The following is a 27,565-nucleotide window of genomic DNA, read 5'->3' as shown; positions in this document are numbered from 1 at the left end:
AAATGCATTCTATTGTCATGTATAACTAATTAGAACAAATAAAACTAAATAAAATAACTTCTTTGGCAGTTTTAGGTTTATTAATGGACTTTATATCCTTTTACCCATCTTCACTGCAGGCAGGGTTTGGTCAGGATCCACATGGGTTTCATATAGGATTAGCATAAGGAAAATGGAACTTTTTGCATAGCTTTAACTCTCTTTCTAGCCCTACAGGGTGTCTGTATATGTAGACATAATCCTGTCTAGAATATGGAGAATAACTTAACCTATTGGATCTTCTGAAATTCTTGAACTTCTGTGGAAAGAACTTATTAAATAGCAGAGCTAAGAGAAACCAAGACTATTTTAAAATTGTGAGCTGTATCTGGAACATTTGGTCTTGTTTTAGAGCTTGGGTGAGGTCTCTCTCTCTCTCTTTTTTTTTAAGTGTGTTTTCCTTTGATTTCTTGTAATACAATATAACTTATTTTCTTCATTTCTGGTATTTGGATTTTGATAGATATGTTTCCTTGTCTCTGCTTCAGACCCTGGTGAACCTCTGCAGTCATTCTCCATGCAAAAACAAAGGTACTTGTGTTCAGGAAAAGGCAGAGTCCCGGTGCCTGTGTCCATCTGGGTGGACTGGTGCTTACTGTGATGTGCCCAATGTCTCCTGTAAATTGGCAGCCGCCCACAAAGGTGAGCTCTGTCCCTGGGGCTCAAGGTTTTCCCTGAAGTATTGACTGACCAAGGGCATTTTAGGGCTAATAATATTAATCTTGTTGGGTAAGAGGGAAAGACGGATAATAGTGAATGGGTAAAGCTCTGGAGAAAGGGTAGAGGAATGGGGTTAAAGGTCCCAAAAAGAAATTCTAAGGCATATTCCACTTGTAGGGCTTGTTTATTTTTTAATGCAAATCTGGTACAGAGAGTTGTGAAGAAATAGACAAGAATAAAATTTGCTGATCAACCAGCTTTGATTCACTTGCTCATGCGTCATTCTGAACAATGTGTGTCTTGTGCTCTTCTGTGATGACTTTTCTTCCCCTGGTTTCCCAGCTGTGCCTGTTGAGCGCTTGTGCCAGCACTCAGGTATCTGTATTGATGCTGGCAACACGCATCACTGCCAGTGCCCACTGGGCTACACTGGGAGCTACTGTGAGAAGCAGCTTGATGAGTGTGCATCCAATCCCTGCCAGCATGGCGCCACCTGTATTGACTTCCTTGGAGGATACAGATGTGAGGTAAGGATGAATGAGCACAGATCAGAGAGCTCCCAGGAGGTGGTGTGGCTGTTATGAGCTCTAGTGTGTCAAATTTAGCTGCTGTGTCTTATGTATACAACTTATAGATTTTTACTAATCACCATCATAGTGTTTACCAATCCCACTGTTTTTTCAGCCTCCCTATGCAATACATTAGCATTGCCCTAGTAAGATATTTTTATATAGATTCTAAAAAGGCTTGCTCCGGGATTTGGAACCAATAACCACTTCTAAGGTGCATTATACACCGTCCCCTGTGCACAGTGGTCCCTGGAACTTCCCTGAATATCAGCTGCGATAGGAGAAGCCACTTTGAGGAATGGCTTTCCTATTTCATCCATGTCACCTTTGTCTGCTGTCACTGATCAGTCAACTGATAATTCTCTCTCTCAAAAAAAAAATGTTGCTAATCCTGTTTCCACAGTACCCATGCTAAATGTTACGTGTGTGTATTGGATTGTGTATCTTCAAGGAACATGTCACTGTCTTAATATATGGGCTAATGGTTAGAGCAAAATGTTAACAAAGCACCAGAGACATGAATTCAATACCAATTCAGACTGCCAAACAACAGAAAAGGCTTTGCTTCTTCACTGTTACCTAGATTGTTTATTTCTTTACAGCCAGTGTGGGACTCATTAACTCAGAAGCCTACCAGTGCCAAACTCAAATGTTTACACATTCATTTATCTTCAACTTATCCCAGATAAGCAGAATTTTAACTGTTTAGGTGCTACCTGCCTGGCATACCCTGTAAAACTACACCCAACATTTACTAGTCATAGATGAGATATACCCTAGTCTGTAAAGACCCAGCCAAAGCTGCCCTTAAGAGCTCTCTGACCAGAGACTCCTGCTATTGGGCTGCTGAGTGACATTGTCTATACCACTAACCTCCCTTTCTCATCCCCCTCTCTCCAAGAGTTCATTTTTCTTCTTCCCTCATCCTTCTTCCCTTTTGGATGGTCACATCCCACAAGGGACTTCCCCTACATACAAGCCTGTTGAACTATTGCTCAAATAAAGGTACTGTTGGGTTGTATTCCTTTACCAATCCTGAATTCCTTCCAATTCCTACGTCAGCCACAGCCAGCCAGCGCCACCTTCTTCTGCCCCTACTTCTATCTCAGTCAGTTTCTCACATGTACATGCAGTTTTCTGAACCTGGAGGTCAGTACATGCCATACCTTTACTACCCACCCGCACATGCTATTTGACTGAGCCATAGGGTCCTTGGACATATGAAGGAATGCATATATAAAAAATGGGAAAAACCAGTACACAGGAGGAAAAAAAGTTTTGCACAGGAATCATATTGAAAACAACCCTCATGATATTCAATCCTTATCTTTAAAGTGGCTTGTTTGGCTGGAAGAGAAATAGGTAAATACCAGTAAGATGGAGTTTGACCCCGCACAGATGATCAGCAGAGAATGTGGTGGTTCCAGAGAAACATAAAAGAGCTGAATGAGAAGCAGGAGAGGATCACAGTAACATTTCAGATCTCCCTTGCCTTCGTGGTTTGTCTCCAGTAATGATGCAAAATCTCTTCTTCTTTGCTTCCTCCTGGCAGTGTATTCCAGGATATCAGGGTGTCAACTGTGAGTATGAAGTGGATGAGTGCCAGAATCAGCCATGCCAGAATGGAGGCACTTGCATCGACCTTGTGAACCATTTCAAGTGCTCGTGCCCACCAGGCACTCGGGGTATGAAATCAGCCTTCCATACATGGCCTTTCTCTAAGTTACAGATCCATTCTTAGTGGAAAAAAACCCAAAACAACCAAACAGTAAAACTAGCTTCACTACAAGCATTTAGTTCTGCACCTTAGTAATTCAAGTATTTTTTTTCTTTCATTTCTTGCAAGCTCTGCTTCATAGTCTCAATTTGGTCTGGTTGTTTCAAATCTTATTTTTCATAAAACACAGAACATAGAACTGATACAACATTGTAACAAAATTATCCTGGTCAGCAAGATTTCTTGATGCTTCAAGCAAAAGCAGCTACTAATCCCCTGAGTAAATGATACAACATTTACCTGCTTTGTTTTTTAGCTAGCTAGTTTTTGGTTCCATAGGGTGAGGGAATGAATGAAATGAAAATAGTTGCCTATTGTTATAATTCCAGAGGAGGAAGCTGTTGGTCTAAGGCTGTGCCTACATAAATGCAGAGCAACATTCTGCTGTGGGCATTACCAACAACCTCCAAGCAATTTCCTAGAAAGTAGGAATAAGTATTATTTATTAGAAGAGATCAGTTATGATTGTGTGAATTCTGAGTAAACTGAAAAAATGTGAAAGGCCATCAACAATAATGGGAAATTCATTCTCTTCTGTGTCAAAGAGATTGGAAGTTCAGAGAAGTATTTATATTGTCTTACATCTTGGTTATTATAATTGACTGTCTTCCTCCCACCCCATCCCAGCTTTTTTAATATTTTATCCCACTGCTTTTTCACTTCCATGATTTTAATGAGAAATTGGCTTTTATTTGTATTGAAACTCCCTTGTATGGGATATGTCTCTTCTCTCTTCATGTTTTCAAGCTTCTCTTTATCTTTTGGCAATCGAACTATAATAGTGCTGGTGTGGATCTCTTTGAGTTTATCCTAGTTAATATTTAATTATTATACCACATTTGCTTGTTTAGATGTGTGGAACAGTATTTATCCTGACTTATCTGGCAATTGGCGAATATATCAGGAGACTCAAGTTCCATAACATCATTATGAGAGTTACCACAATGCCTGTTTTTAATTTGCTATCCTTTTCAACTTTGGATCCTGGCCTGGATACATTTTTAGTTGTTTAGTTTGAGAACTAACTGTAACAGTTCTGCCCATCCCTACTATTTTGCTTTAGGCCAAAGTTGCATTTATTTTCATTTTTTAGATCTGTTCATTACTGGTAGTTCCATTCTGATGGGAGACTGGGTATTTATGTTAACATATTCTCAGTTGCTAAATATCAAATATTTTGTGAGACTCAAAAGCACATATCAGTTTTGTTTTTACTTTATTTTCATTTAACTTCTAAATAGGTGATAAAGTAAAATATGCACATGGACATAGACAAAAATGTATACATGTACATAGAAAAAACATGTAGTAAAACACATCTTCCCATCCTTGTCCCTCTCCCTCCATGCTGAGTTCTCCTTGTGTCACAAACAAGTAATTATCACTTTTAGTTTCTTGTGTGTCTTTCTAGGGTGTCTTTTTTTTTTCCTTAAGTATTCTTCAGAATGTCTTTATGAGGCTGGGGATATGGCTCGGTTGGTAGAGTACTTGCCTTGCATACACAAGGCCTTGGGTTCAGTCCCCAGCACCACAAATAAATAAATAAATAAAAATTAAAATAAGAAAAGAATGTCTTTTTGTACATGGAAGTCAAATATTTTTAACTTTGAAGTTGGACACATTTTTAACTTGGAGATATTTTCATATCAAAATATAGAACTTTCTCAAACTTTTTTAATGATGTAGAATTCCCTTTATTGGTGTACCATATTTCACTTAACCAGTGCCCTAGTAATAGATATTTGGATTATCTTGCATACATATAATTTTTTAGAAATAGAATTGCTGGATTGGATATATGTGCATTTGTAATTTTAGCTGATATTGCTGAATAACAGTGTATCAGCAAACCAGTTTCTTCTCCAAATCGTTGAACATATTCACATTTTAAGAGTCATTTAGTTTTCTTTATTCCTGTTATTTATCTGATGTTAATCTGTTCCCCTTTTCCCATTATGCTATTGATCTTAATAGTTTATAAAAATTAGTGATCTCTGATATAAAATGAAAATATTTTCTCATTATACTTGTTTTTTATATTTTCATTTTTCTTTGTTGTGATTTTTTTCATGAAGTCTTTTTATTTTTAATCAGAGTGAGTTTGTAATGCTTTTCCATAGCATCTGAATTAAAAAAAAAATACTTTTTCGTTGTCAATGGACCTTTATTTTATTCATTTATATGCCAAACTGAGAATTGAACCCAGTGCCTCACACATGCTAGGCAAGCACTCTACCACAGAGCCACAGCCTTAGCACCTGGCATCTGGATTTTGAGTCATAGTTAGCAATACCTTCCCCATTTTCTGGTTATAAAGGAATTATCATTTTTTAATATTTATTTTTTAGTTGTAGTTGGACACAATACCTTTATTTTATTTATTTTTATGTGGTGCTGAGGATCGATCCCAGGGCCCCACATGTGCCAAGCGAGTGCTCGCTCTGCCACTGAGCCACAACCCCAGCCCTCATATATTTTCTTAATAAAGCTGAAATACTGAAGCACTTTTTCCGTATTACTGCTGATTTGTCCTAATATAATTTACTAAATATTTGATCTTTTACACAATGATTTGAGATGTCACTTTTATCAAATTCTAAATTCCCCTGTGTTTGGAGTATTTTTTTTGTTTTATTGTGCTATTAATTCACCAGCAACTTTGTTTTAATTACTAAGGATATTCTGTATATTTTCCTTGTTGTAGTTTATTTTTCTATATAATTTTAAAATTAGTTTGTCTATTTTAAAAAATTCTGCTGGTAAATTGTTATTGGGGTCACATAAATTTATGAGTTAGTATAGAGAAACCAACTTTATAATGAAGCATCTTCCTACCCAAATCATAGTGTATCTTTTCATTTATTCAGGTCTCCTTTTGTGTCTCTCAGGACATTTTTAAAAGTTGTTTTCATTTAGGACAGCATGTTCTTGTTAAGATTATTCTTTATATTTTGCATCTTTTGCAGTTGCTATTGAATATGGAGCCTTATTTTGCATTTTATTCTTTTTTAAGTCTTGCTTATACTAATGAAACTATAAATGCAAGCAACAGGAATATAGAAATCTTTTTCTTTTGTAACTTCTGAGATTAACCATGAAAGAGTCATTGATTTTTTTTGTTTTTTTTTCTTTCTTTCAAAAATATGTTTGAAGATATTCATGTGAGATGACTCATTTACACCTACTGTACATTAAAGTTCTGTTTTAGCTAGAATAACCTTTGAACTCTCATCAGGATATTTCTCCTTTATTATTTTAACTAAAAACTTGAAAATATTTATCACTCAATGCAGCTTCAATTTAACCAATATCTTTACAAAGCTATCATCTGTGTATTTACTAAATTATATTGTTTTAAACTAATTTTATATTTTAAATTAAAATTAATAAATTAGTGAAAAATTATTGAGTCTTTCCTGAGCTGCTTTTTTTGCCTTTGAGATGGAACAAATAATAGTACCTATTCTATAAGGTTCTACTTCTTTGGGTCATGTGGGAGAGATTATGTGAGGCCCTAATATATTCTTTCTTTTTCCCATGCTGCTCACCAGGAAGGTGGTAGCTGTCTTGGACCAAGAGTGTGCTTTGCCCTGTCCAACCTAAAAGGTTCCACTCCTAGAAGAAGAGTAATCTCATTAATTGTGAAAATCCCAATAAGGATGGTTGTCTTTTGCTAGAGAGCAGTGGTTAAAGGACTTTCATAATTCTTTCCCTCTCCTCTCTCTCCTCCAGGCCTACTTTGTGAAGAGAATATTGATGACTGTGCTGGAGGCCCCCATTGCCTTAATGGTGGTCAGTGTGTGGACAGGATTGGGGGCTACAGTTGTCGTTGTCTGCCTGGCTTTGCTGGAGAGCGGTGTGAGGGGGACATCAACGAGTGCCTCTCCAACCCCTGCAACTCTGAGGGCAGCCTGGACTGCATACAGCTTACCAATGACTATCTGTGTGTCTGCCGTAATGCCTTCACTGGTGAGAACCTTTCCAGCCCCCTGGCCACTCTGCCCCGCAGAGGGCCTTGGTGAGCAGGTTCAGCATGGTGTGACTCATTCTAGAGCCAAGCGAAGCTTTTCTTATGTACAAAAATGACCAGCTCAGTTTAAGATTGCAGTTCTACCATCATTACCATACAGCCCCAGAACTCTTCATCTGAGTAAAAGAGTATTTTGTTTTCAGGAATCTTATATCTAACACTGGTTCCCTGGTCCTGCCTCCTTTGACATTTAATGACTTGAATTACTGGGTAGTTCTTTCACTGCCATCAGGACTCAGAAGAGTTTAGGACCTTCTTAGATGCTTAAGAGAGTGGGTCTGAACTGGGATGTTTAGCCAAAAATCAGTGGATCAGAGTAGGAACAAGAAAGCTGCAGTAGTCACAAGTAGTCACAAGTATGCCCTGCCCTGCTAAGGCTTGGCCTCGCTCCTAGTCTTTTCTCAAGCTTTATTTTTTTCCACCACAGGATATAATGATGACCAAGCCCTGCCTCAGTATAGGGAATTTATCACAGCACTTATTAGTCCACTTCTAAAGAAGGGCAGCATGGTGACTTTGGGGGACTTAAAAATAGTTGAATGCATTTAGATGTGGCTAGATCACCAGATACCCAGATTTAAATCTGTCTTGCATTTTCTGGAGTCTGTAGTTGTAGCTCCCATGTTGAGTATGTTATCATGCCCTGAGAGTCAGATGATAGGCTGTAGTAGTCTATTTACTAGTCATTTGGCAAGTGGGATACTACTGCATCCCCAACCCATCTCTAGCCGGCCTTCTCCCTTCTTTCCTCTCCTCATTCCCTTCTTCTCTTCATCCTTTCTTCCTTACTTCACTGCCTCTCTCCCTTTCTTCGTTCTTTCCTTTCAGTTTTAAAGATATGCTGCCTTAAATAATCTTGGAATTTTACAAAGAATGGGAGGGACTTTGAAATATGGAAGCTATCTGGATGCTATAATCGCAAAAAAAAAAAAAAAAAAAGAAACAGTCTACTTATTGAGTCAGTGTGGGGCATGGAAAGAATATGAATAGTCTGTCTACAGGCTCATATTGGCCCCAGTGTGCTTGGGAAGTCAGAGAAGCAAAGATGGCTCCAGTTTCTTTCATTGCCTCTGCGGATGTTTTTTACCTGGAAACAATGACAAGCATACAAAGGAAGGGGAAAACAGAGAAGAAAGGTATAGAGAACCACCTTGAATGATTATTCCACTGCCAGGAAGTAGAGTTTGTGCTTATTCCACACTTGTGAATGAAAGGAACCCCTTGAACTGCAATAGCAGTGAGATGTTGTTGCTGAGAGAGAGAACAGCAGACCCCTGAGTACTGTGTCTGTGTGATACCTGTTCTTGGTCAGTGTCTGCCACTGTGATTTGGAGAGTCAAACATTTGTAACTCTGGTTTCTTAATTCTAAATGGCCAAAAGTGCTACTATTTTAATTTTTTAAAAAATCGAAATGACCATAGTCCAGATGAGCCCATCTCCTACTATTTGCCAAGAGACCTCAGCTGAGCCCCATGTCCCTTCTATGATTCCAGTTGCCTGGTTCACTTTCTGGTGGAGCCAGATGTCCTTTGGCTTAGAAATATTTCTAGAGAAAATTAACTCTGGGAAAATGAAGCTGTATTTTAGGGTAAGACCAGTCAAATTACAGAAATGCCAAAATAATTGAAAAGAGACCTCATAGATAGAAATTCTCTGTAAACTGTCAATGCCTGGTTAGGTACATTGGTCCTGGTGTAGATTCTCTTATGAAGTAGAAATATAACAAAATGGGGTAAAAAGTTTGTTGAACAGAAGTTGGTAATTAGAGTCACTTCTCATATGCATCCTTTTAGGGTTTGGTTTGGGGATGTGGCTGCTTGTGCTTTATTGTACAGATGAGACAGATGAAGGAACTGGTGTGAGCCAGTGAGGGCATCATGTTGAGGTCCATCAAATGTCTTGCCTTCTCATACCCCTGGAGGCTTAGAACTGAATTCTCATACCTCTTTCTCAGTCTGTGGCTGATTCCCATCCCAGTGGGGTTCTGTTCAGTAACTTGACCTTACTATTTCTGCCTTTTAAAACTGTGTTGTTATTGTTTTTTCCCCTGCCTTGAGGCCGTCACTGTGAAACCTTCATGGATGTGTGTCCTCAGATGCCTTGCCTGAATGGAGGGACTTGTGCTGTGGCCAGCAATGTACCTGATGGCTTCATTTGTCGCTGTCCTCCAGTGAGTGGCCTGATGCTGATTTAAAGAACATTCTCTCTTCCATATGATTTATGACAAAACTGAGATTAAATCTGGGTTTTTCAAGTTCCTTAATGGGGAGTGTTCTCAATTTCACCTCCTTCAGAAGAAAGCACTTTAGACTTTCCCAGAAACTATGAGCTTCCCATTCTATGACTAAAAGTTTCCCTTTGGAACACTAAGGGAAAACCACAAGAAGTGATGGAATGTCCCCTTAAAATAGAGGTATTGTCACTGGCTCTGTGGTTCCATGCCAGAGCAGTCTTACTGCCCAGGTTGGGTGAAACTCTATTCTGCTTATGTTGTTCCTTAAAGTAGAAAGCAGCTTAATTTCAGCCATTTGTTGTGCAAACTCTTGCCACTGCCAAAGGCTGAAAGTTCCCTAAAAGAGAAGTCATTATGTGTGTGGAGACAACCAAAAGAAACCTGACTAGTAACCTTGACTTGGGCTGAGCAGGAAGTACAAGAATAAGATAAGATGTGGAAGTCTTCTAGGGATTCAAAACTTCCAAAAAAATGCCCCACCCCTACCCAAAGTCATTGTAGAAATGATCTAATAATGATTAGAGAAGGTGGACTTAATTTCTAGAAGTAAGAAGTAAGTAAGAGAATTCTACATTAATCTCATGGAACCTTCAGCTCTTACCCACTGGCTCCTCGAACTAGGATGAGGATGCTATATGAAGGGATCTAAGCAAGAATAGGGCAAGTCTTAGGTATGCCTGCCATCCTCATTTCTTCACCACCTTCCACAGGGCTTCTCCGGGGCAAGATGCCAGAGCAGCTGCGGACAGGTGAAGTGTAGAAAAGGGGAGCAATGTGTGCATACTGCCTCAGGACCCCGCTGCTTCTGCCCCAATCCCCAGGACTGTGAATCGGGCTGTGCCAGCAGCCCCTGCCAGCATGGGGGCAGCTGCTACCCACAGCGCCAGTCTCCTTATTATTCTTGCCATTGCTCTCCACCATTCTGGGGCAGCCACTGTGAACTCTACACGGCCCCCACCAGCACTCCTCCTGCCACCTGCCTGAGTCAGTACTGCACTGACAAAGCTCGGGATGGCGTCTGTGATGAGGCCTGCAACAGCCATGCCTGCCAGTGGGATGGAGGTGACTGTTCCCTCACCATGGAGAACCCCTGGGCCAACTGCTCCTCCCCGCTTCCCTGCTGGGACTACATCAACAACCAGTGTGATGAGCTGTGCAACACAGCTGAGTGCCTGTTTGACAACTTCGAATGCCAAGGGAACAGCAAGACGTGCAAGTAAGGGCTCCAGGCTCTGCAGAAGCTGAAGGGACTGTCACTAACACTTCTTGATTTCTCGTTCTTGCTCCTAACCACTCCAGTGCTTCCACCCAAGCTGCCTCCGCTTTTCAGATGGTGCCAGCCTTGTCTCGTCACAGCCACCCTGCGCTCTCCCTCGCTGACAGAGGGCCAGGAATGCTCGTTGCATAACCATCCTTTCTTTGCCTGTCTTTGCCTTCTCACCTGCTGCTCTTTGACCTTTGGGGGGAAATAACATTTGGAAGTGTTATTTCCTACCCTTAGGCAGCCTCTCAAGTAACCTGCCTACAGGACGGATGAAAAGGTCTGTACCTCTCTCTCTTCACCAATTCCTTTCCCTTAGACTGGTTTTCTACATCTAAATTTATCTGAAAACATGAGCTAGATTAGGTCTTTTAAGATTCCTGCTCTCTGTTCCATTTAGAGAATGCTTTATGGTCTGTGTTGTATTCTCCTATTAACCATTGCATCTAGCCCTAGTTAATTCTCAATAATCTTTGTGAGGTATAGGTATTGTTAATGATCTTTCATATATGAGAGAACTGAGGTATCAAAGGTTAAAGAACTTTCCAAAAGCACACACAGTACCAATGACTCCTACTCTTTTCACTGAGCTACATGGCAAATTGTACCAGATGATAGAGTTATCAAGGGATGGGGGTAGGGGTGGGAGAAGAGAATGTAGCAAATGATTGTGAACATTTATGTTTGGGGGTCCTAATTCCTTTTCCCAGTATTTGAAAGAGATTATATGAGTTAGATCTGGTATCCTCTATGGAACACCCCCTTCCCCTGCTTACTTTCCGCAGTTGCGGTCGCTCCTGAGAGGGAAAGAAACGGGCCACACTGGTTCTCTGTCAGCCTTTGATGGTTCAGGGTCTAGAACCATCTTTGGCACCTTTTACTTTCTAAGGCTCTTTGTACCTCATTTAAGGGGAGCAGTGGATACAAAGAAGAGGAAACATTAACCAGGTTGACTTTGGTTTCACATGTGCAGCTTTGGTTAAAAATCTGAATGAGCAAGAGTGTGAGTTGCATAGGAGCCCCTAAACCCATACTGCCTAATGTGCACAGTGTTGTTCCCCATTTAAGGAACAGTCTGTAATACAGTCAGGCATAGACTGTATGCACTCCACAGTGTCAATGACAGAAAATTCAAAGAAGGCTTCGCAGGCCATATGGGTCCTGATACAGGCCACAAAAGATGGGTAGCAAAATCCACAGTAGTTCCAAGTGGAAAACAAAATGGAGCTCTGTCTAATTTGAACCCCTTTCCCTGTTCTCTCTCTTTTTTGCTTAGGTATGATAAGTACTGTGCAGACCACTTCAAAGACAACCACTGTGACCAGGGATGCAATAGTGAGGAGTGTGGCTGGGATGGGCTGGACTGTGCTGCTGATCGGCCCGAGAACCTGGCAGAGGGTACCCTGGTCATTGTGGTGTTGATGCCCCCTGAACAACTGCTCCAGGATGCCCGCAGCTTCTTGCGGGCACTGGGCACCCTTCTCCACACCAATCTGCGCATTAAACGGGACTCACAGGGGGCCCTCATGGTATACCCCTATTATGGTGAGAAGTCAGCTGCCATGAAGAAGCAGAAGATAACACGCAGGTCTCTCCCTGATGAGCAGGAACAAGAGGTGGCTGGGTAGGTATCTGGTTTCTGAACTTGTTAAAGGTGAATTCTGGAAAGCTGAGCATTTTGAGATACAGCAGAAATTATAACTCAGCCTATAAAAGTGCAAAGCTTAGGCAAATAGAAAAGCCCATTATCCCAGTACTTTTGTTTAAGGATAAAGATTTGCCCTGATCTTGAAAAAGCAGGTGGACTCAAGTAAGTGGAAGGCAGGATGTTGGAGAGGCCTTCTCAAATGCTGGAATACCTAACTTTTTTCCAGAGTTGCCTCAAAACCCTTTATTAGCAACTCCTCTCTTATATTAGTCATTGAGTTATTTACAAGACTTTTTACTTATGACATGTCTCTTTGACAAGGGCAATAATCTTAATAATCTTTGACAAGGGCAATAATCTGTCATTCATACCCCACTATTTGTTGGTATATCCCACAATTTTTTCAACCCTTCAGCTAATGAAATATGAATATAAAAATATGGGAGTAGTAGGGCCTCAAATGTGCAGGGGCATGCTTTTAGTGTAGCACTCAGTGCCACCAAATAGGTGGGAAGGGATGGAAGAAGACCACTGAAGCCTTTGAGAGGAGGGCACTGAAGGCCAGCCTCCCCAGCTTCCTCACTTAGCTTTCATTGCCTCAGCCAGAAGCCTTAGGGCAGCCAGACTAAGGAAGGTGAGACATTCTTTTGGTGGGAATAAGTGTTTAGGATCTGAAGGGACAGTGTCCTAGTTTCTGAGATCTTTCTGAAGGCAGCATCCTAGAGGTGAACAGTCTGATGCTGAGAGGAGGAAATAAAGTTTATATAACCCTTCTGACTCAACTTGCCGGAACTCCCTATTCTACCTTCCATTTCCTTTCTTCCTTTTTGCCCATGGCATCCCACAGCTCTCAGGTGTTTCTGGAAATTGACAACCGCCAGTGTGTTCAAGACTCAGACCAGTGCTTCAAGAACACGGATGCAGCAGCAGCTCTGCTGGCTTCTCATGCCATCCAGGGGACCCTATCGTACCCTCTTGTGTCTGTTGTCAGTGAGTGGCATTGGTGTTAAGGGGAAAGGTTTGGGGACAGACATCCCTAGGGGCACACTTTTCAATGTGCAACCTTCTATTTTTCGGGTGGAGAGGTCAAATGGCCCTCTAAATGAACTTCAGGTTGCTATCAAGAGGTCGATGGTTTATATAACAATATCCGTTTCTCTGGACTTTCAGGTGAATCCCAGCTTCCAAGACGCACTCAGCTACTTTATCTAATTGCTGTTGCTGTTGTCATTATCTTGTTCATTATGCTACTGGGGGTAATCATGGCAAAACGAAAACGTAAGCATGGCTCCCTCTGGCTGCCTGAAGGTTTCACCCTGCGGCGAGACTCCAGCAATCACAAGCGTCGTGAGCCAGTGGGACAGGATGCCGTGGGGTTGAAGTAAGAGGGTTGGCCAACAAGCCACTATCCATAGTAATAAGCAGAAAGAATAGAAAAGCATGTCTTATTGAATCATGATTTTTAAATTCTAAGCTCTGGCCATTAATCACAATGAACAGGGTTCTGAATGACCCATGAGTGACTGAAACTATAGTGTCAGAGTCTGCAGGTGTAGTCATGTGAAAGCACTCTGTGCTGTCACATGGTGCTCAGCTTCTATGTGGGGGCACACTTTTGTTGTAAGCTCTTTCTCAGTGGGAAGGGAAAAGATGGGTACTCTGAAATGTCATAACTCTCTGGCCCATGACCCTTATGTCAGAGATTACCCTTAGAAGTAAGTGGGGAAAGTGTTTAAAACCACTATATTTATTAATGCTGTAACCTCTGTTTTTGTTTCTCCTCTTTATGATCGTATCAGAAATCTCTCAGTGCAAGTGTCAGAGGCTAATCTAATTGGTTCAGGAACAAGTGAACATTGGATGGATGATGAAGGACCCCAGCCAAAGAAAGCCAAGGTAAGCTGGCTGCAGTAAAACCACCATCATCAGTCATCACCGGATCACTTTTCAAATTTCTATTATTTGTTCTAGAGTGTTCTAAGTGGAAGGAAAAGGTGGTCACGTTTATGTGTTGCCCAGACAGGTGGCTCTCTCAGCTTCTCACAAACAGAGGGAAACTTAGGACATTAATGACCTTGGGTTACCTGGTCATTTTAGAAGGTTTTCATGACCTTCTAAAAATAATAAAACATGCTTTCTTCCTTCGTATCATACTGTTAGTTGAGTCAGAACTGTTGTGTGATCAGTTTCTTTCATGACTAGATCTCTTTGGGCACCTCTTCTGTAAGAAAAGATGGAATTAACAGTAAAGAAAGCCAGTGGCTACAGGCTTTAGAGGCTCCATATCTTGAGCCCAGGAAACTAAAACCTCACAGAGCAAGAGGTAGATTGGGTGGAGGCAGATGTGAGGAAGGAGACTGCACATCCTTAGCTACATGTGGCCAGCAGCCAGGTATGGTGCAGTCCTGGCCAGAACTGGATTCAAGTCCAAAAGTCTGCTGCTTAGTAGCTAGCAAGTTATCTTACCTCTTTGTATTTAATTCTTCTTCTCTTTAGAATGGGGATATAATAACTCTTTCCTCTGTGAGTTGCTTTGAAGATAATATAGCAATATACCTTACCTAATTCCTATCATATACTAAGAAGTCATAAAGGGTAGCTACTTTTAAATTATCATCAGTATTATTATTCTTCAATATTTTCCTGAGTGCTTATTCTATGCTGGATACTATATTGGGAAAAAGGCTAATTCCCACTTCTCAAGACCTGTCCATTCTGGTAGAGACTGTCACATAGTACGTGTAAACACTTCACATACTCAGTGAAGTAACGGTAAACAGAGTGTGCTAAAATGACACTCACCTACAAGAGGAATTAATTTTTATTTGAAGGGTAGGTAGCAGTTAGTCAAACAAAGAATGGGGGAAAAACCATAGCAGGCAGAGGGAAGGACACAGGGCAGGGGCCAAAAGCAAGAGTATGTTGAGCTTGGGATGAAGAGGTGGGGAGAATTATCAAGATAATGCAGGAGAGCTGAGCAGGAACCACATCATGAAAGCAGTGGATAGCTGAAGTGATGAATGATATAGAGGATCGGAGCAGTGTATCAGTTAGCTTTTTCACTGCTTGACTAAAAGACCTGACAAGAGCAATTTTGGAGGAGGAAAAGTTTATTTGGGGGCTCATGGTTTCAGAGGTTTCAGTCCTTAGACTGCCGGCTGAATTCATTGGGTCAGCCCTATTCCTTGGGGCTCAAGGTGAGACTGAACATCATGGTTGAAGTGTGATGGAAGGACACAGCTTAAGACATTACACCAGGAAACAGAGAGAGAGAGTTCTGCTCAACAATGGCAAAATATATACCCCAAAGGCATGTCCCCAGGGACCAACCTCCCCAAATCTAAACCTTCTTTCACTGACTTACACATGAGCTTTTGGGGAATACATATCTAAACCATAACAAGCAGGAAGAGATAGAAAACTGGATGGAAGTTAAAAGAAATTGTGGGAGACTAGACCAGCAGTCAGCAGCTTCTACTGGGAGTCAGATTGGTAGGAAGTATTGTTTCCCCTCCTAGGCTGAAGACGAGGCTTTGCTCTCAGAAGATGATGACCCCATTGATCGACGGCCATGGACACAGCAGCACCTTGAAGCTGCAGACATTCGTCGAACACCGTCACTGGCTCTCACTCCTCCTCAGGCTGAGGAGGAGGTAGATGTGCTGGACGTGAATGTCCGGGGCCCAGGTTAGTACCTCAAGCCTTTCCCACTTCACTAGGCAGTGCCTGCCTTGGCTCTGTATGATTGTCCTATGTTTGTTTCATTTGGCCATATGCCCCCTGCCAATTTCATGGGTATAGAATCAGCTTGAGGAAATGATTGTTTAAGGAATACAGGCATGTAGAACTTACGGACTCATAAGAAAGGGAAGTATTTCACATTGCTGTATATAAAGCATGTTGAGAAGAAATAGGCTGATTAAATGGATTTGATTCTCCAAGGATACAAAAATAGTACCCCAAAGCAAAGGACAGAGAATTAGTTTAGTTCCTACCTTATGTATATAATTCTATTAATATTGGATATTGTAAAATGTTGTCCAGTTTAAATTAGGCTAGCACTTAAACTTGAACAGAGAAGCTTATTTAACTTAGAGAAGAGCTGCCAGCTCAGAAGGCTCTTTCATTCCCATTATTCTTTACAGAAAAGACAGTATCAGAGGAAAAGCTGGTGAAAAATATAGAACTTATCACCAGTTATTACAAGAAATACAAGAAATTGACTTCCCCTAAACATAATGTTACTCAAATAGAAGTATTCCAACAATAGGGTTAACTTCCTTCTATTCATTGAATACTTTCTGGAACTTTCCTCTTCTGCAGATGGGTGCACCCCACTGATGTTGGCTTCTCTCCGAGGAGGCAGCTCAGATTTGAGTGATGAAGATGAAGATGCAGAGGACTCTTCTGCCAACATCATCACAGACTTGGTTTGCCAGGGTGCCAGCCTTCAGGCCCAGACAGACCGGACCGGTGAGATGGCCCTGCATCTTGCAGCCCGCTACTCAAGGGCTGATGCTGCCAAGCGCCTCCTGGATGCAGGTGCAGATGCCAATGCCCAGGACAACATGGGCCGCTGTCCTCTCCATGCTGCAGTGGCAGCTGATGCCCAAGGTGTCTTCCAGGTAAAGAAGCCAAAAAGAATGGGTTTGGATAATGAAAATCTGTTATGGATCTACAATATTTTATTTTTGTTTAGGCATTTAATATCTAATTGAAATCATTCAGTAAGTTTTCAAGAGGTTAGTCATGCTTGCTAGATGGGAAAGAAAGAAAAGAGAGGCGAGCCAACTGACCTGCTCTAGCTAGCTATATAGTGACAGAACTAACAGCAGGTTGTACCAGTCTTCTGATTCTTAGCAATATTTTGATGTGCAAAGATGCTTCTAAATGCACAGATCAGAAGGGAATGAAACCTGTTCTAAAGCCTTTGACTGGTGTTAACTGCCCTAGCTCTCTGGGTTTCCAGCTGCTCATTGGCACTTTTCTTAATCTGACTTGACAGTGTTCTCCTCATGCCCCTTTATTTTAGCCTTTTGAGGACATTAGAAGCATTCTAAATCTCCTTTGTCTGTATACTGTAATTGAAGTTGTGATACTTCCCCACATTTCTCTGCTTTCCTTAGAAAGTAGAGGTACCTCACTTTATGTGGGCCATTATGTCTTGATGAGTCATTTGTTAGTTCATCCATCCTTTCTTTTTTTTTTAATTACTTTTTTTCATCCTTTCATTTAACAAATATCATTGGTTGACCATGGTAGAATCTTGGACACAAAAATAACAAGTCTCTACCTACCCTTTAGGAACTTACAGGTTTGCCTCAGTTCTGGCTCTTATTCTCTTAGTTTCATTATTTTTCCTCTCCAAGTGACTGTTTTCTGTACTCCTCTTCTAGATTCTGATTCGCAACCGAGTAACTGATCTGGATGCCAGAATGAACGATGGTACTACACCCCTGATCCTGGCTGCCCGCCTGGCTGTAGAGGGAATGGTGGCAGAGTTGATCAACTGCCAAGCAGATGTAAACGCAGTGGATGACCATGGTAGGGACAAGACGCAGGAATTGGGATTCTTACCTGCAAACCGTGCCTCTAAGGAGGAGAATCATTAATTATTAATCCTTCTCTGATCCGAATCCATTAGAGATTGACCCATTCTTTCATTTATGAATTCATTCATTCTTCTTCACTACATCATGTTCAGAGCCCTGGGCAAGTAGGGGTCCCTAAATTATGTGAAAAGGGAGACTTTTTATAGGGTTTTCGAGCCTCAAAGAAGGCTCATGAAAGGTTCACCTGTGTGGGTTCCTTAGGTACACCATTTTTTTTTTAATATTTATGTGTTAGTTGTAATTGGACACGATACCTTTATTTTTTATTTATTTATATGTGGTGCTGAGGATCGAACCCACACATCTAGGTGAGTACTTTACCGCTGAGCCACAACCCCAGCCCTGGTACACCACTCTTGATAGAAAAATGTATTAGAGTTTATTTCATAGGAGGGGAGGTCTTCAGTCTGTGAGCAGGTCTTCAGTCTGTGAAGGGTAGATTCTATTATGTGGAGGTCATGGATACCACATGTTACCTGCCTCTGTCTAATGGCTGGGAAGCCTATATTGAAGTCTTCCTAGAATAGAGGGAAAGGAAGATATTACTTTCTTCTCTGTCGGGCCCCACGGATAACTGGCTTCCTGCTGATATCTAGGGAGTTCAGGGTTTCCCTGTACAAGTCAATTGGTGCTTCCTTTTAAAAGGAGTAGGATGCTTATAAAAATGTTTTTCTTCTGAAGGAAAATCTGCCCTTCACTGGGCAGCTGCTGTCAATAACGTGGAGGCGACTCTTTTGCTGTTAAAAAATGGAGCCAACCGAGATATGCAGGACAACAAGGTATAGTCTGTAATCTGGGAGTTTGAGGATGCTCATAGCAGTGCCTCACTTATTTATAAAGCCCTTCCCTTTTCTCCAAATAGTTTCTTTTGTGATGAGTATAGAAAATACAGAGACAGGCTGGGCAGGAACTGGGTGCCCATCAAGCAGAGAGTTTGATGAAGGTCCTTTCTTCTGTTAGTCACACTTTTCTCATATTTGTTTGATTTTCCTCCCTACTGTTCTTTTTTTTCTGTTCTTGGATACCATGATGTTTTCCTGTTTGATTTTCCCCTCTGAGTAGTTGTCATGCTTCCCTTACCTCACTCATCTTCTCTTATTTGCTTCCTCTTTTCCTTTATCTTAGCTCTTTCTTCATGTGTTTTGTCTTTTCTCTTTTACTCTTTCCCCTGTTTTTAATGTTTTTTAGTTGTAGGACACAGTACCTTTATTTTATTTATTTATGTGGTGCTGAGGATTGAACCCAGTGCCCCACACATGCAAGGCAAGCGCATTATCATTGAGCCACAACCCCAGCCATATTTCCCATTTTTACTTTAGTTCTTTCTCTTCCTACCTTTCTTATTTGTAACTGTATTTCCTTTTAGAACCTTACGTTGATAAGCTCAGTTCTCTTTTAAGTGAGTCTTTGGCTCAGGGGCATGTTTTATTTCATGAATTCCTCACTGAGGAGGTGCTGCCCATAGGAGGGAATATTGGCTCTTGGTGAAAGGTGAAATAAGCTTATACATTTTATATATAAATCACAGGTATACATTCAGCACATAGGTAGATAGATAGCATGCCTGTGGTATTAAAATCTCATGGGGGAGGCACTTAGGGAAAATATATCTAAGGGGGTTGAATAAAAAAAAAGAATCAGTAAGACTGCTTGTATCAAGAGTGTTATTAAAAATGTTTGGTGTGGGTCTTTTCTGTAGGAAGAGACACCTCTGTTTCTTGCTGCTCGGGAGGGGAGCTATGAGGCAGCCAAGATCCTGTTAGACCATTTTGCCAATCGCGACATCACAGATCACATGGATCGTCTTCCCCGGGATGTGGCTCGGGATCGCATGCACCATGACATTGTGCGCCTCCTGGATGAGTACAATGTGACACCGAGTCCCCCAGGCACCGTGCTGACTTCTGCTCTCTCACCTGTCATTTGTGGGCCCAACAGGTCTTTCCTCAGTCTAAAGCATACACCGGTGGGCAAGAAGCCTAGACGGCCCAATGCCAAGAGTACCATGCCCACTAGCCTCCCTAACCTTGCCAAGGAGGCCAAGGAAGCCAAGGGGAGTAGGAGGAAGAAGTCTTTGAGTGAGAAGGTCCAACTGTCTGAGAGCTCAGTGACTTTATCCCCTGTTGATTCTTTAGAGTCGCCTCACACATATGTTTCTGACACCACATCCTCTCCAATGATCACATCCCCTGGAATCCTACAGGCCTCACCCAACCCTATGCTGGCTACTGCCACCCCTGCTGCTCCAGTCCATGCTCAGCATGCACTGTCTTTCTCTAACCTGCATGACATGCAGCCTTTGGCTCCTGGGGCTAGTACTGTGCTTCCCTCTGTGAGCCAGTTGCTCTCCCACCACCACATTGTCCCCCCTGGGAGTGGCAGTGCGGGAAGCTTGGGTAGACTACATCCAGTCTCTGTCCCATCAGATTGGATGAACCGCGTGGAGATGAATGAGACCCAGTACAATGAGATGTTTGGCATGGTCCTGGCTCCTGCTGAAGGCACCCACCCTGGTGTAGCTCCCCAGGGAAGGCCACCTGAAGGGAAGCATATCACCACTCCACGGGAGCCCTTGCCCCCCATTGTGACTTTCCAGCTCATTCCCAAAGGCAGCATTGCCCAACCAGCTGGGGCTCCCCCGCCTCAGTCCAGCTGCCCTCCAGCTGTTGCAGGTTCCCTACCCACTATGTACCAGATTCCAGAAATGGCCCGTTTGCCCAGTGTGGCCTTCCCCACTACCATGATGCCCCAGCAGGATGGGCAGGTAGCTCAGACCATTCTCCCAGCCTATCATCCTTTCCCACCCTCTGTGGGTAAGTATCCCACACCCCCTTCACAGCATAGTTATGCTTCCTCAAATGCTGCCGAGCGAACACCCAGTCATGGTGGTCACCTCCAGGGTGAACATCCCTACCTGACACCATCCCCAGAGTCTCCTGACCAGTGGTCAAGCTCATCACCCCACTCTGCTTCTGACTGGTCAGATGTGACCACCAGCCCTACTCCTGGGGGTGCTGGAGGAGTTCAGCGGGGACCAGGGACACACATGTCTGAGCCACCGCACAGCAATATGCAGGTTTACGCATGAGTCTGCCTCCGTTGCAGAGACAGAACTGCCTATTGTGAATGCTGCTGAGGAACAAATGAAGGTCATCCGGAAGAGAAGTGAAGAAATCTCTGTAACCAGCTTTTGGAGGCAGGAGAGAGAAGACCATCTTTTCAGAGAAGCAATTTATGGGCTTCACTGAATATCTGCAAAGTTTCAGGGGAAGAACTTGGTTCCTTTTAATCTCTTGCCCACCAAGTCAAGTTCATGGAAATGCAAGATGAATGCAGCCCTTGGGGCCATGTTTACTCTCTTCTGTTTGGAGAATAGGATGGATGCCTTTTGTAGCCTGGACATTCTTGCAGTTTGGACTGCATTTTAAGCCCTGAGGGCTTCTGCTACATCCATGAGAAGATTCTACACTAGAGTCCAGTTGGGAATTGTGCCCTGGAATTCTGACTAAGTTGACCTATCTCATCTTCTCAGCTTGGAAATTCTTTTGCTTCATTTGGTGCTTTCCTTTTTTGCACCTTTCCATGGTTGTAGCCTACCAGCATATTAGAGGGCAAGACTTTGTGCTTTGAATCATTCCTGCCCTGGAAAGCAACTTCATCCTCCCTTTCCCCTCCCACTTCCTCAGCACCTCTCGGAGTCTCACAGGGTTTACTTTGGTTATGGTTCTCAACATAAACCTTTCAAGTATGTTTCTGTAAAAAAAAAAATGAACATGTTGCATTCTACGTATATCATTCCTCAAGAGAGAAGGGGAACAAAATATTTTTCTTTGAACAGATTTTGGGGGCAGGAGATCCCTTGAGGAGGCTGCACCTTAATTCTCTTTCTTGCATGCAGAGCTGCATAGAAAGCTCACCAGGATGAAGGATACAGAGTTAATTGTTTTCTACTTGTGGACCTAGTCAGTGTCAAGTTTTATCCTCGGAAGCCTAGGTACTATAACCTTACCCCCCTTTTTTGAAACCAGAAAAAGGGCCAGAATGTGGGAATGACCAAGACATAAGCTAACTCATGGAAGAAGCAGTTACCTGGAAGAAGCAGTTACCGCCCCTCCACTTGGGATACCAAGCATCCCATCAACTGCCAGCATGAATCACATTTGTTTGTCCTGGATCTTAGGACTATAGGTCTACTTCCCTCACTCATCCAGCAGGTGAAGTCAGTCTTTGCTGTTGAGCCTTTCCTTCCATACATCCCCACAGAAGAAAATGTCTCAAACAATTTGTCCTTGCCATTTAGGACTGAACTTTCCTCAGCTCAAGGGACCCAGTGACAGTCATATTCCTTTGATCACAGTCTGTTTCCTGCTTTTCTTTGAGAGCAGGAGCCTGTTTACCAGTTCCCCTCACACTGTGCAATCTGAGTTCCTAGTGCACCCAGTAGGTTCTCACTGGACTGTGTCCACTGCACTGTGTTTCAGCAGCACATGGAGAGTTGGACTAGTTTCCAAGGGGACCGCTGTGAGGCTGCCTTTGCCAGCTTTTGCTGTCATTTCTTTTGCTCTGAAGCAGTCATGACATTGCCCTTTGGAAGACTAATATAGAAACTTCCCAGGGACTTTTCCTTTGCTAGAGTCACTTTGTAAATGATGACAGATTTCATGCTTTTCATTGTCACCCTCGTGTTCTGATTATGATTGCACCTCACCCGAATCTGTTCTCTGAATTATGGTCTCGATGACTTGACTCTCCATCAAGATCAGAACCAATTTAGTCAGCTATAGAAACAGAATGGTTTTTTTCCTCTTCTCCTTGGGTCAATTAATAACTGGCCCTACGACCACATTGCCACTTCAGTACTGTGATGCCTGTGACACCTGGAAAATCAGTTCTGCTGGGGCATTTTGTATGTATTAGTAGGGATTGCCTGCTCTGTTTTGGTTTAACAATAGTCCTCATTCTTGCAGTGCCTTGCAGTGTTCACCAGTGCTTCCCACTGACCTCATTTATCTGTCTGTGGCTCCCTATGGAAGTCCTTTGTGTCCACTGGCATGGCAGTCTACAAATAGTGTTTTTCCGTCCCTCCAAGTTCATTGAATCAACAAAAGTAATTAGTTCTGACCTGGTACATGAAGATTGTTTGTTGTTTTATTCTTTCATATGACAGCATTCTGTCAGTCACTTTAGTGGTGTGTAAACATTTTATCATTCCAAAATGGTGACTCTTTCCTTGGGCCAGTTTATTAATCCAGCACCTATCTGATGCATGGACCATTCTGGACCACTCCACATCTACCCCTCACTGCCCTCCTGCTCCATATCCCCACTGCTTGAAAGTATCAGCCTCTGATCCAGTTACTGGATCTTTTAAATCCTTCTCCTTCCCCAAGCACAGTGTAAGACTGACTTCCATGTTTTTCCTCTTTGGGATACTTTTCCTCTTTGGGTTTGTGGGGAAGGAATGTGAAAGCTGCCATTATAGATAAGAGGCTCCAGGGGTGAGGACAACACTGCCTTTCAAATGTTTTACCAATCTCACATTTTAAGAACCATTGAGTTATATAGTTTCTACTAAAAGGGAAGGTAAGATGGATAATCACTTTCTCATTGGATTCTCAATTGGAGACAAGATTTTATGGAACTCTTTTATGCCATGCATAGATTCCCCCCCCCCCCCCGCCCCCGTTTTTGGTTTATTTTTATTTTTATAAATTCATTCTTTCTTTGACTCCTTGTCTGCCTGCCTTTGAGGATAGGTTTGTTGTTGTTGTTGTTTCTTTCTTACTTGTGTTTTGTTTTAAATATCTTTTTCTGACTTACATGATAGTGGGAGAGGGAAAGTGAGATCAGAAGTTAAGGACTTTGGTGTAAGCAGTCAGTTGTGATGTTCAGTCCATTATATCATTGTTAAATTTGCCAGTTTGTAATTCTTGCATAGAAAAGAACCAAAGGTGTGGTGTCGTGTTGGCACATGGTTTGGGGAAGTGGGCCTTAACCAATACATTGAGTGATGACTCTTTGGGAGGAGACATTTATATGTCCCAAGGCCCCCACCAATAACTGTTTGGTTTCAACTTCTTTGTGTAAATTTCTCTTAAAAGTGATATTTTATCTGTGTGTATGAGAAACCCAATAACCAATAAAATGACTGCATATTCCTGACTATACATGGTAAGGAAAGTGCACGCTTTGTTTTTGCTTTTCAAAGTTTCATTCTAAAAGTAGTTAAGGTGAAATTTATATGAAAGCATTTTTATCACAAAATAAAAAGGTTACATGTCAAGCTCAGTGGTATTGCATTTTTTAAAAAATTTTTCCAGTCCTGTATCCCTGTCCTTGTGATTATATCATGATGTCATAATTTGGTGAGAGAAAAATAGTTTTCCTTTCATTGTAAATCCTACAGAGCCTAACTGGGCTGCTTTTTTGTCGTTGTCGTCTTCTTTCTCTAATCATTTCATAAATAAATGTTTTTGAGGGAAAACTTTCCATCAAATCAGAAGCACCATAATACTGAGTCATAATACTTCCATGCATCATAATACTTTAATGCTCCCACCACAGCCAGTGAGCAGTGGACAGTTGCTCAGGACAAAGCACCTTCCAGTGGAAATGGGGTGTGTTTGTTGAAGCAAGAATTGTTAAGATATAAATAATAATGAAATAGTTATCAGAACCATTGTTTTCTAATATTATTCCTCAAATTAAACTTTATGTAGAACATGGCATATAGTATTACAAAATAGTATTTTGTGTATAAAGTAGTTAACATGTTCACATTTGGGGCTGGGGCAGTAGCTCAGTGGCAGAGCACTTGCCTAGCATGTGTGAGGCACTGGGTTTGATCCTCAGCACCACATAAAAATAAACAAATAAAATAAAGGTATTCTGTCCATCTACAACTACAAAAAAAAATTAAAACAAAACATGTTCACATTTGGACATTTACCTATAATCAGTAAGACATTTGAACATGAATATTTGGTGTTTGTGATATGTGTGGCATTAGCATTCTTATATAAACTTCAGCATCTAGTTTATTTCAGTATTTTCCTGAAACTTCTAAATCACAATTGCATACTTAAAAATGCTAATAGTATATGTTTAAGTGACTTGAAACTTGTTATGCTTTAGTTTAGCAGATGAGTTTTATTGAAGATAACTGTAAACACAGTTGGTAACACATATTGGTTATTCCCAGTGTTATAATTTCATTAAAAATAAAAAATTGAGGGCTGGGGTTGTGGCTCAGTGGTAGAGCGCTCGCCTAGCACGTGCAAGGCCCTGGGTTCGATCCTTAGCACCGCATAAAAGTAAAATAAAGATATTGTGTTCATCTACAACTGAAAAATAAAATATATATGTATATAAAAAAACCCCAAAAAACACAATTGATTCTTCATGTTTAAGAAGAAATTTAATTTGAAAGCAAGGAATGACCACCCTGGCAGACTGGCCTCTCAGAGCTAGAGTTGCTACCTGTGCACTTCTTGAAACTTTACTTGCTCGGTGGAAACCTTGCTTCAGTAGATCTGGGCTGAAGGCTATTGGTGTGCTGACAACATCCTACCCCTGCAATATTAAGCCTTGGAGCCTAACCCCCAGTTATGCAGAGATCCAGAATGATAAGTTTGGATACCAGATCATGATCATGCTGGGGCAAGGGGTGGTCTCCCTCAAGTCATGCAGCTTAACAGCCCAAGGGCCAGGCTGGCTCCTTTTTCAGAACACAATGAACAGAACAACTCTTCTTAACACCTGCATGCTAACCAAGATGTGATCTGTGGGGGAACTGCAAGCCTATTACTGCTGCCACTGTTTTCCAGCCATAGGGTGTACCTGTCAGGGTATAAATGAGTGTAAAAACAATACAACATTTCTTTTTTTGGCTTAAAACATTTGCAACAATCAATCCCAACTGCAAAGAATGGGCACACTCAAATTGGTGTAATTCAAAGAGGCCTTATTTATGAAAGGATTATTACAGAAGACATTGTCAGGTGTCGGGGAAACCTGGGGGACAGCGCAGAAACCTCTGGCCAGGAACAGGGAGCTATCCCCACTCTAGATCTAGAGGGGCAAAGGCTGGCAGAAGTTAGAATCCCATAGTGCGGGTTTCTTCAAGAAGAACCGAGACTTCTGTCAAGGCACCTTGAACCCTAGGCCTCTCAGCAGAAGGAAACCAGGGGAAGAATACCCCGGCCTCATTCTCCACCCCACCTCCACCCTGGGAGGTGAATCCAAGTGGAAGCTTAGAAAGGGTTGCCTGAGGCTGAGAGCTTGGTGGAGAAGGGAAGAGTGGATCTGAAGGTACTAACACATGGTCGCCTCAAACATTCTCCCTCCAACTATAATATTTATGAGAAATTTCCACTAGTGGAGACAGCATTGATATATCAAGGCAGGAAAAACAAACTACAAGAAATTATGCATTGGTAATCCTGACTGGAATTCTTTTCCTGACTTCCTTGTGGGTTTCTTTATTGCTTTGGCTTTGAGCACCCACCCTGAGTATGACCAACAGTAGGCCGGACAAATGATGTTACATTCATTCAAATGAAGCCTATACATGGATGAAAGACAGCCATATGCCATATGTAGCAACAACAAGAATTGTCATAGACATGATACTGAACACATAAATCAGACAGAAAAGAGCACACTTTGTATGATTTCCATTATATAAATTCAGGAAAAATAAAGCAATAGTAAATAGAGATCTGAACCATGGATACTTTTGGGGGAGGGGCATCTTAACTAAGACAAGAGCAAGATGAATCTTGCTGGAGTCCGAAAACCTCTTAAGCAGGTGATGGTTATATGAATGTATACATCTGTAAAAGTACATGTAAAATTTAGCTTTAAGATTTGTGCATTTTACTTATGTAAGTTGTATTTTAATAAAATGTTCCTTTAATAACCTACAGAAATATATAAACACCTAATACAATAAGAAATGTATGTCATCATATTTATCTCAGACTTTTAAAGATGACATACTGCTTATAGCTTAACACTCCTATTTTTCCCTCTAATTCCATTCCTCCCTTTTTTTCTTTCTTCCCTCCCTCCCTTCCTCTCTCAGTTACTGGTTTTCATGAATTTTGTTTGCAGGGATGATTTTCTTAAAAACATCATTGTATATAATATTTCAAACTCAATTGTATGAAATGTGGGGTTGAATACTTACGGAGTTAATTAAGTAATGACATAAACTAGTGCTTTAGCTTGCTGGGCAGGAGTTCTGGGTTCCAGCTGAATAATTCATATCCATTGGGTTCTGGCTGTATTTGGTACCTGGTGGCATTGGTTTAGGATTGATTCTGGGTTTTGTAACCTCACTGCAATTTTTAAAAGCCTCTTTGTAAATCCTCACTGCTTCATATGCCTATTTTCACAGAATTCAGGCCATGCAAATATTGGAGTATAGGGACCCAGCCTTTATTCTCTGTGATGGAATTGTCTCATGTTTCTCCCCTCCAGGATTACTTTTCCTTGCCTTCTGAGGAAGGCTAAAAGGCAGGGACTAGGCAGAGGAAGGGAATTAACAACTAATCATATTACTTACTGTAGTTATTGCAAAGTTTTACATGTAAGAATTGGAAGAGAGGCTAATAAGCCTGTATACCTGAACGACACAAGAAAACTTATGAAAGAATTACCATAAACCATCAGGAATTTAATAGAGTGATGTAAAACTAATTCATAGAAATAGATTTTATTATTTAAAAAACT

General features: G+C 41.6%; 1 protein-coding gene across 1 annotated transcript in view; it reads left to right on the top strand.

Annotated features, from left to right (window-relative positions):
• The window catches only part of Notch2 (notch receptor 2), a 153,026-nt gene extending 128,913 nt beyond the window's left edge, over nt 1-24,113 (top strand). The window contains exons 20-34 of the mRNA XM_046467112.2: nt 528-681; nt 1,042-1,226; nt 2,821-2,953; nt 6,778-7,014; nt 9,134-9,246; nt 10,020-10,525; nt 11,847-12,194; nt 13,066-13,208; nt 13,389-13,599; nt 14,018-14,114; nt 15,737-15,905; nt 16,542-16,843; nt 17,615-17,762; nt 18,512-18,609; nt 19,530-24,113. Of these exons, the coding sequence (XP_046323068.1) occupies nt 528-681; nt 1,042-1,226; nt 2,821-2,953; nt 6,778-7,014; nt 9,134-9,246; nt 10,020-10,525; nt 11,847-12,194; nt 13,066-13,208; nt 13,389-13,599; nt 14,018-14,114; nt 15,737-15,905; nt 16,542-16,843; nt 17,615-17,762; nt 18,512-18,609; nt 19,530-20,918 (4,233 nt within the window). The 3' untranslated portion in view covers nt 20,919-24,113. The remainder of the gene's footprint in view (nt 1-527; nt 682-1,041; nt 1,227-2,820; nt 2,954-6,777; nt 7,015-9,133; nt 9,247-10,019; nt 10,526-11,846; nt 12,195-13,065; nt 13,209-13,388; nt 13,600-14,017; nt 14,115-15,736; nt 15,906-16,541; nt 16,844-17,614; nt 17,763-18,511; nt 18,610-19,529) is intronic.
• The last annotated feature ends 3,452 nt before the right edge of the window (nt 24,114-27,565 follow it).

This window comes from Marmota monax, unplaced genomic scaffold (genome assembly GCF_021218885.2).
Source record: "Marmota monax isolate L192 unplaced genomic scaffold, Marmota_monax_Labrador192_F-V1.1 WCK01_AAM20220418_F8-fsc00181, whole genome shotgun sequence".
In the NCBI taxonomy this organism is placed as follows: domain Eukaryota; kingdom Metazoa; phylum Chordata; class Mammalia; order Rodentia; family Sciuridae; genus Marmota; species Marmota monax.
The sequence above is the reverse complement of the archived record's forward strand: the minus strand, read 5'-3'. Positions and strand labels throughout refer to the sequence as shown.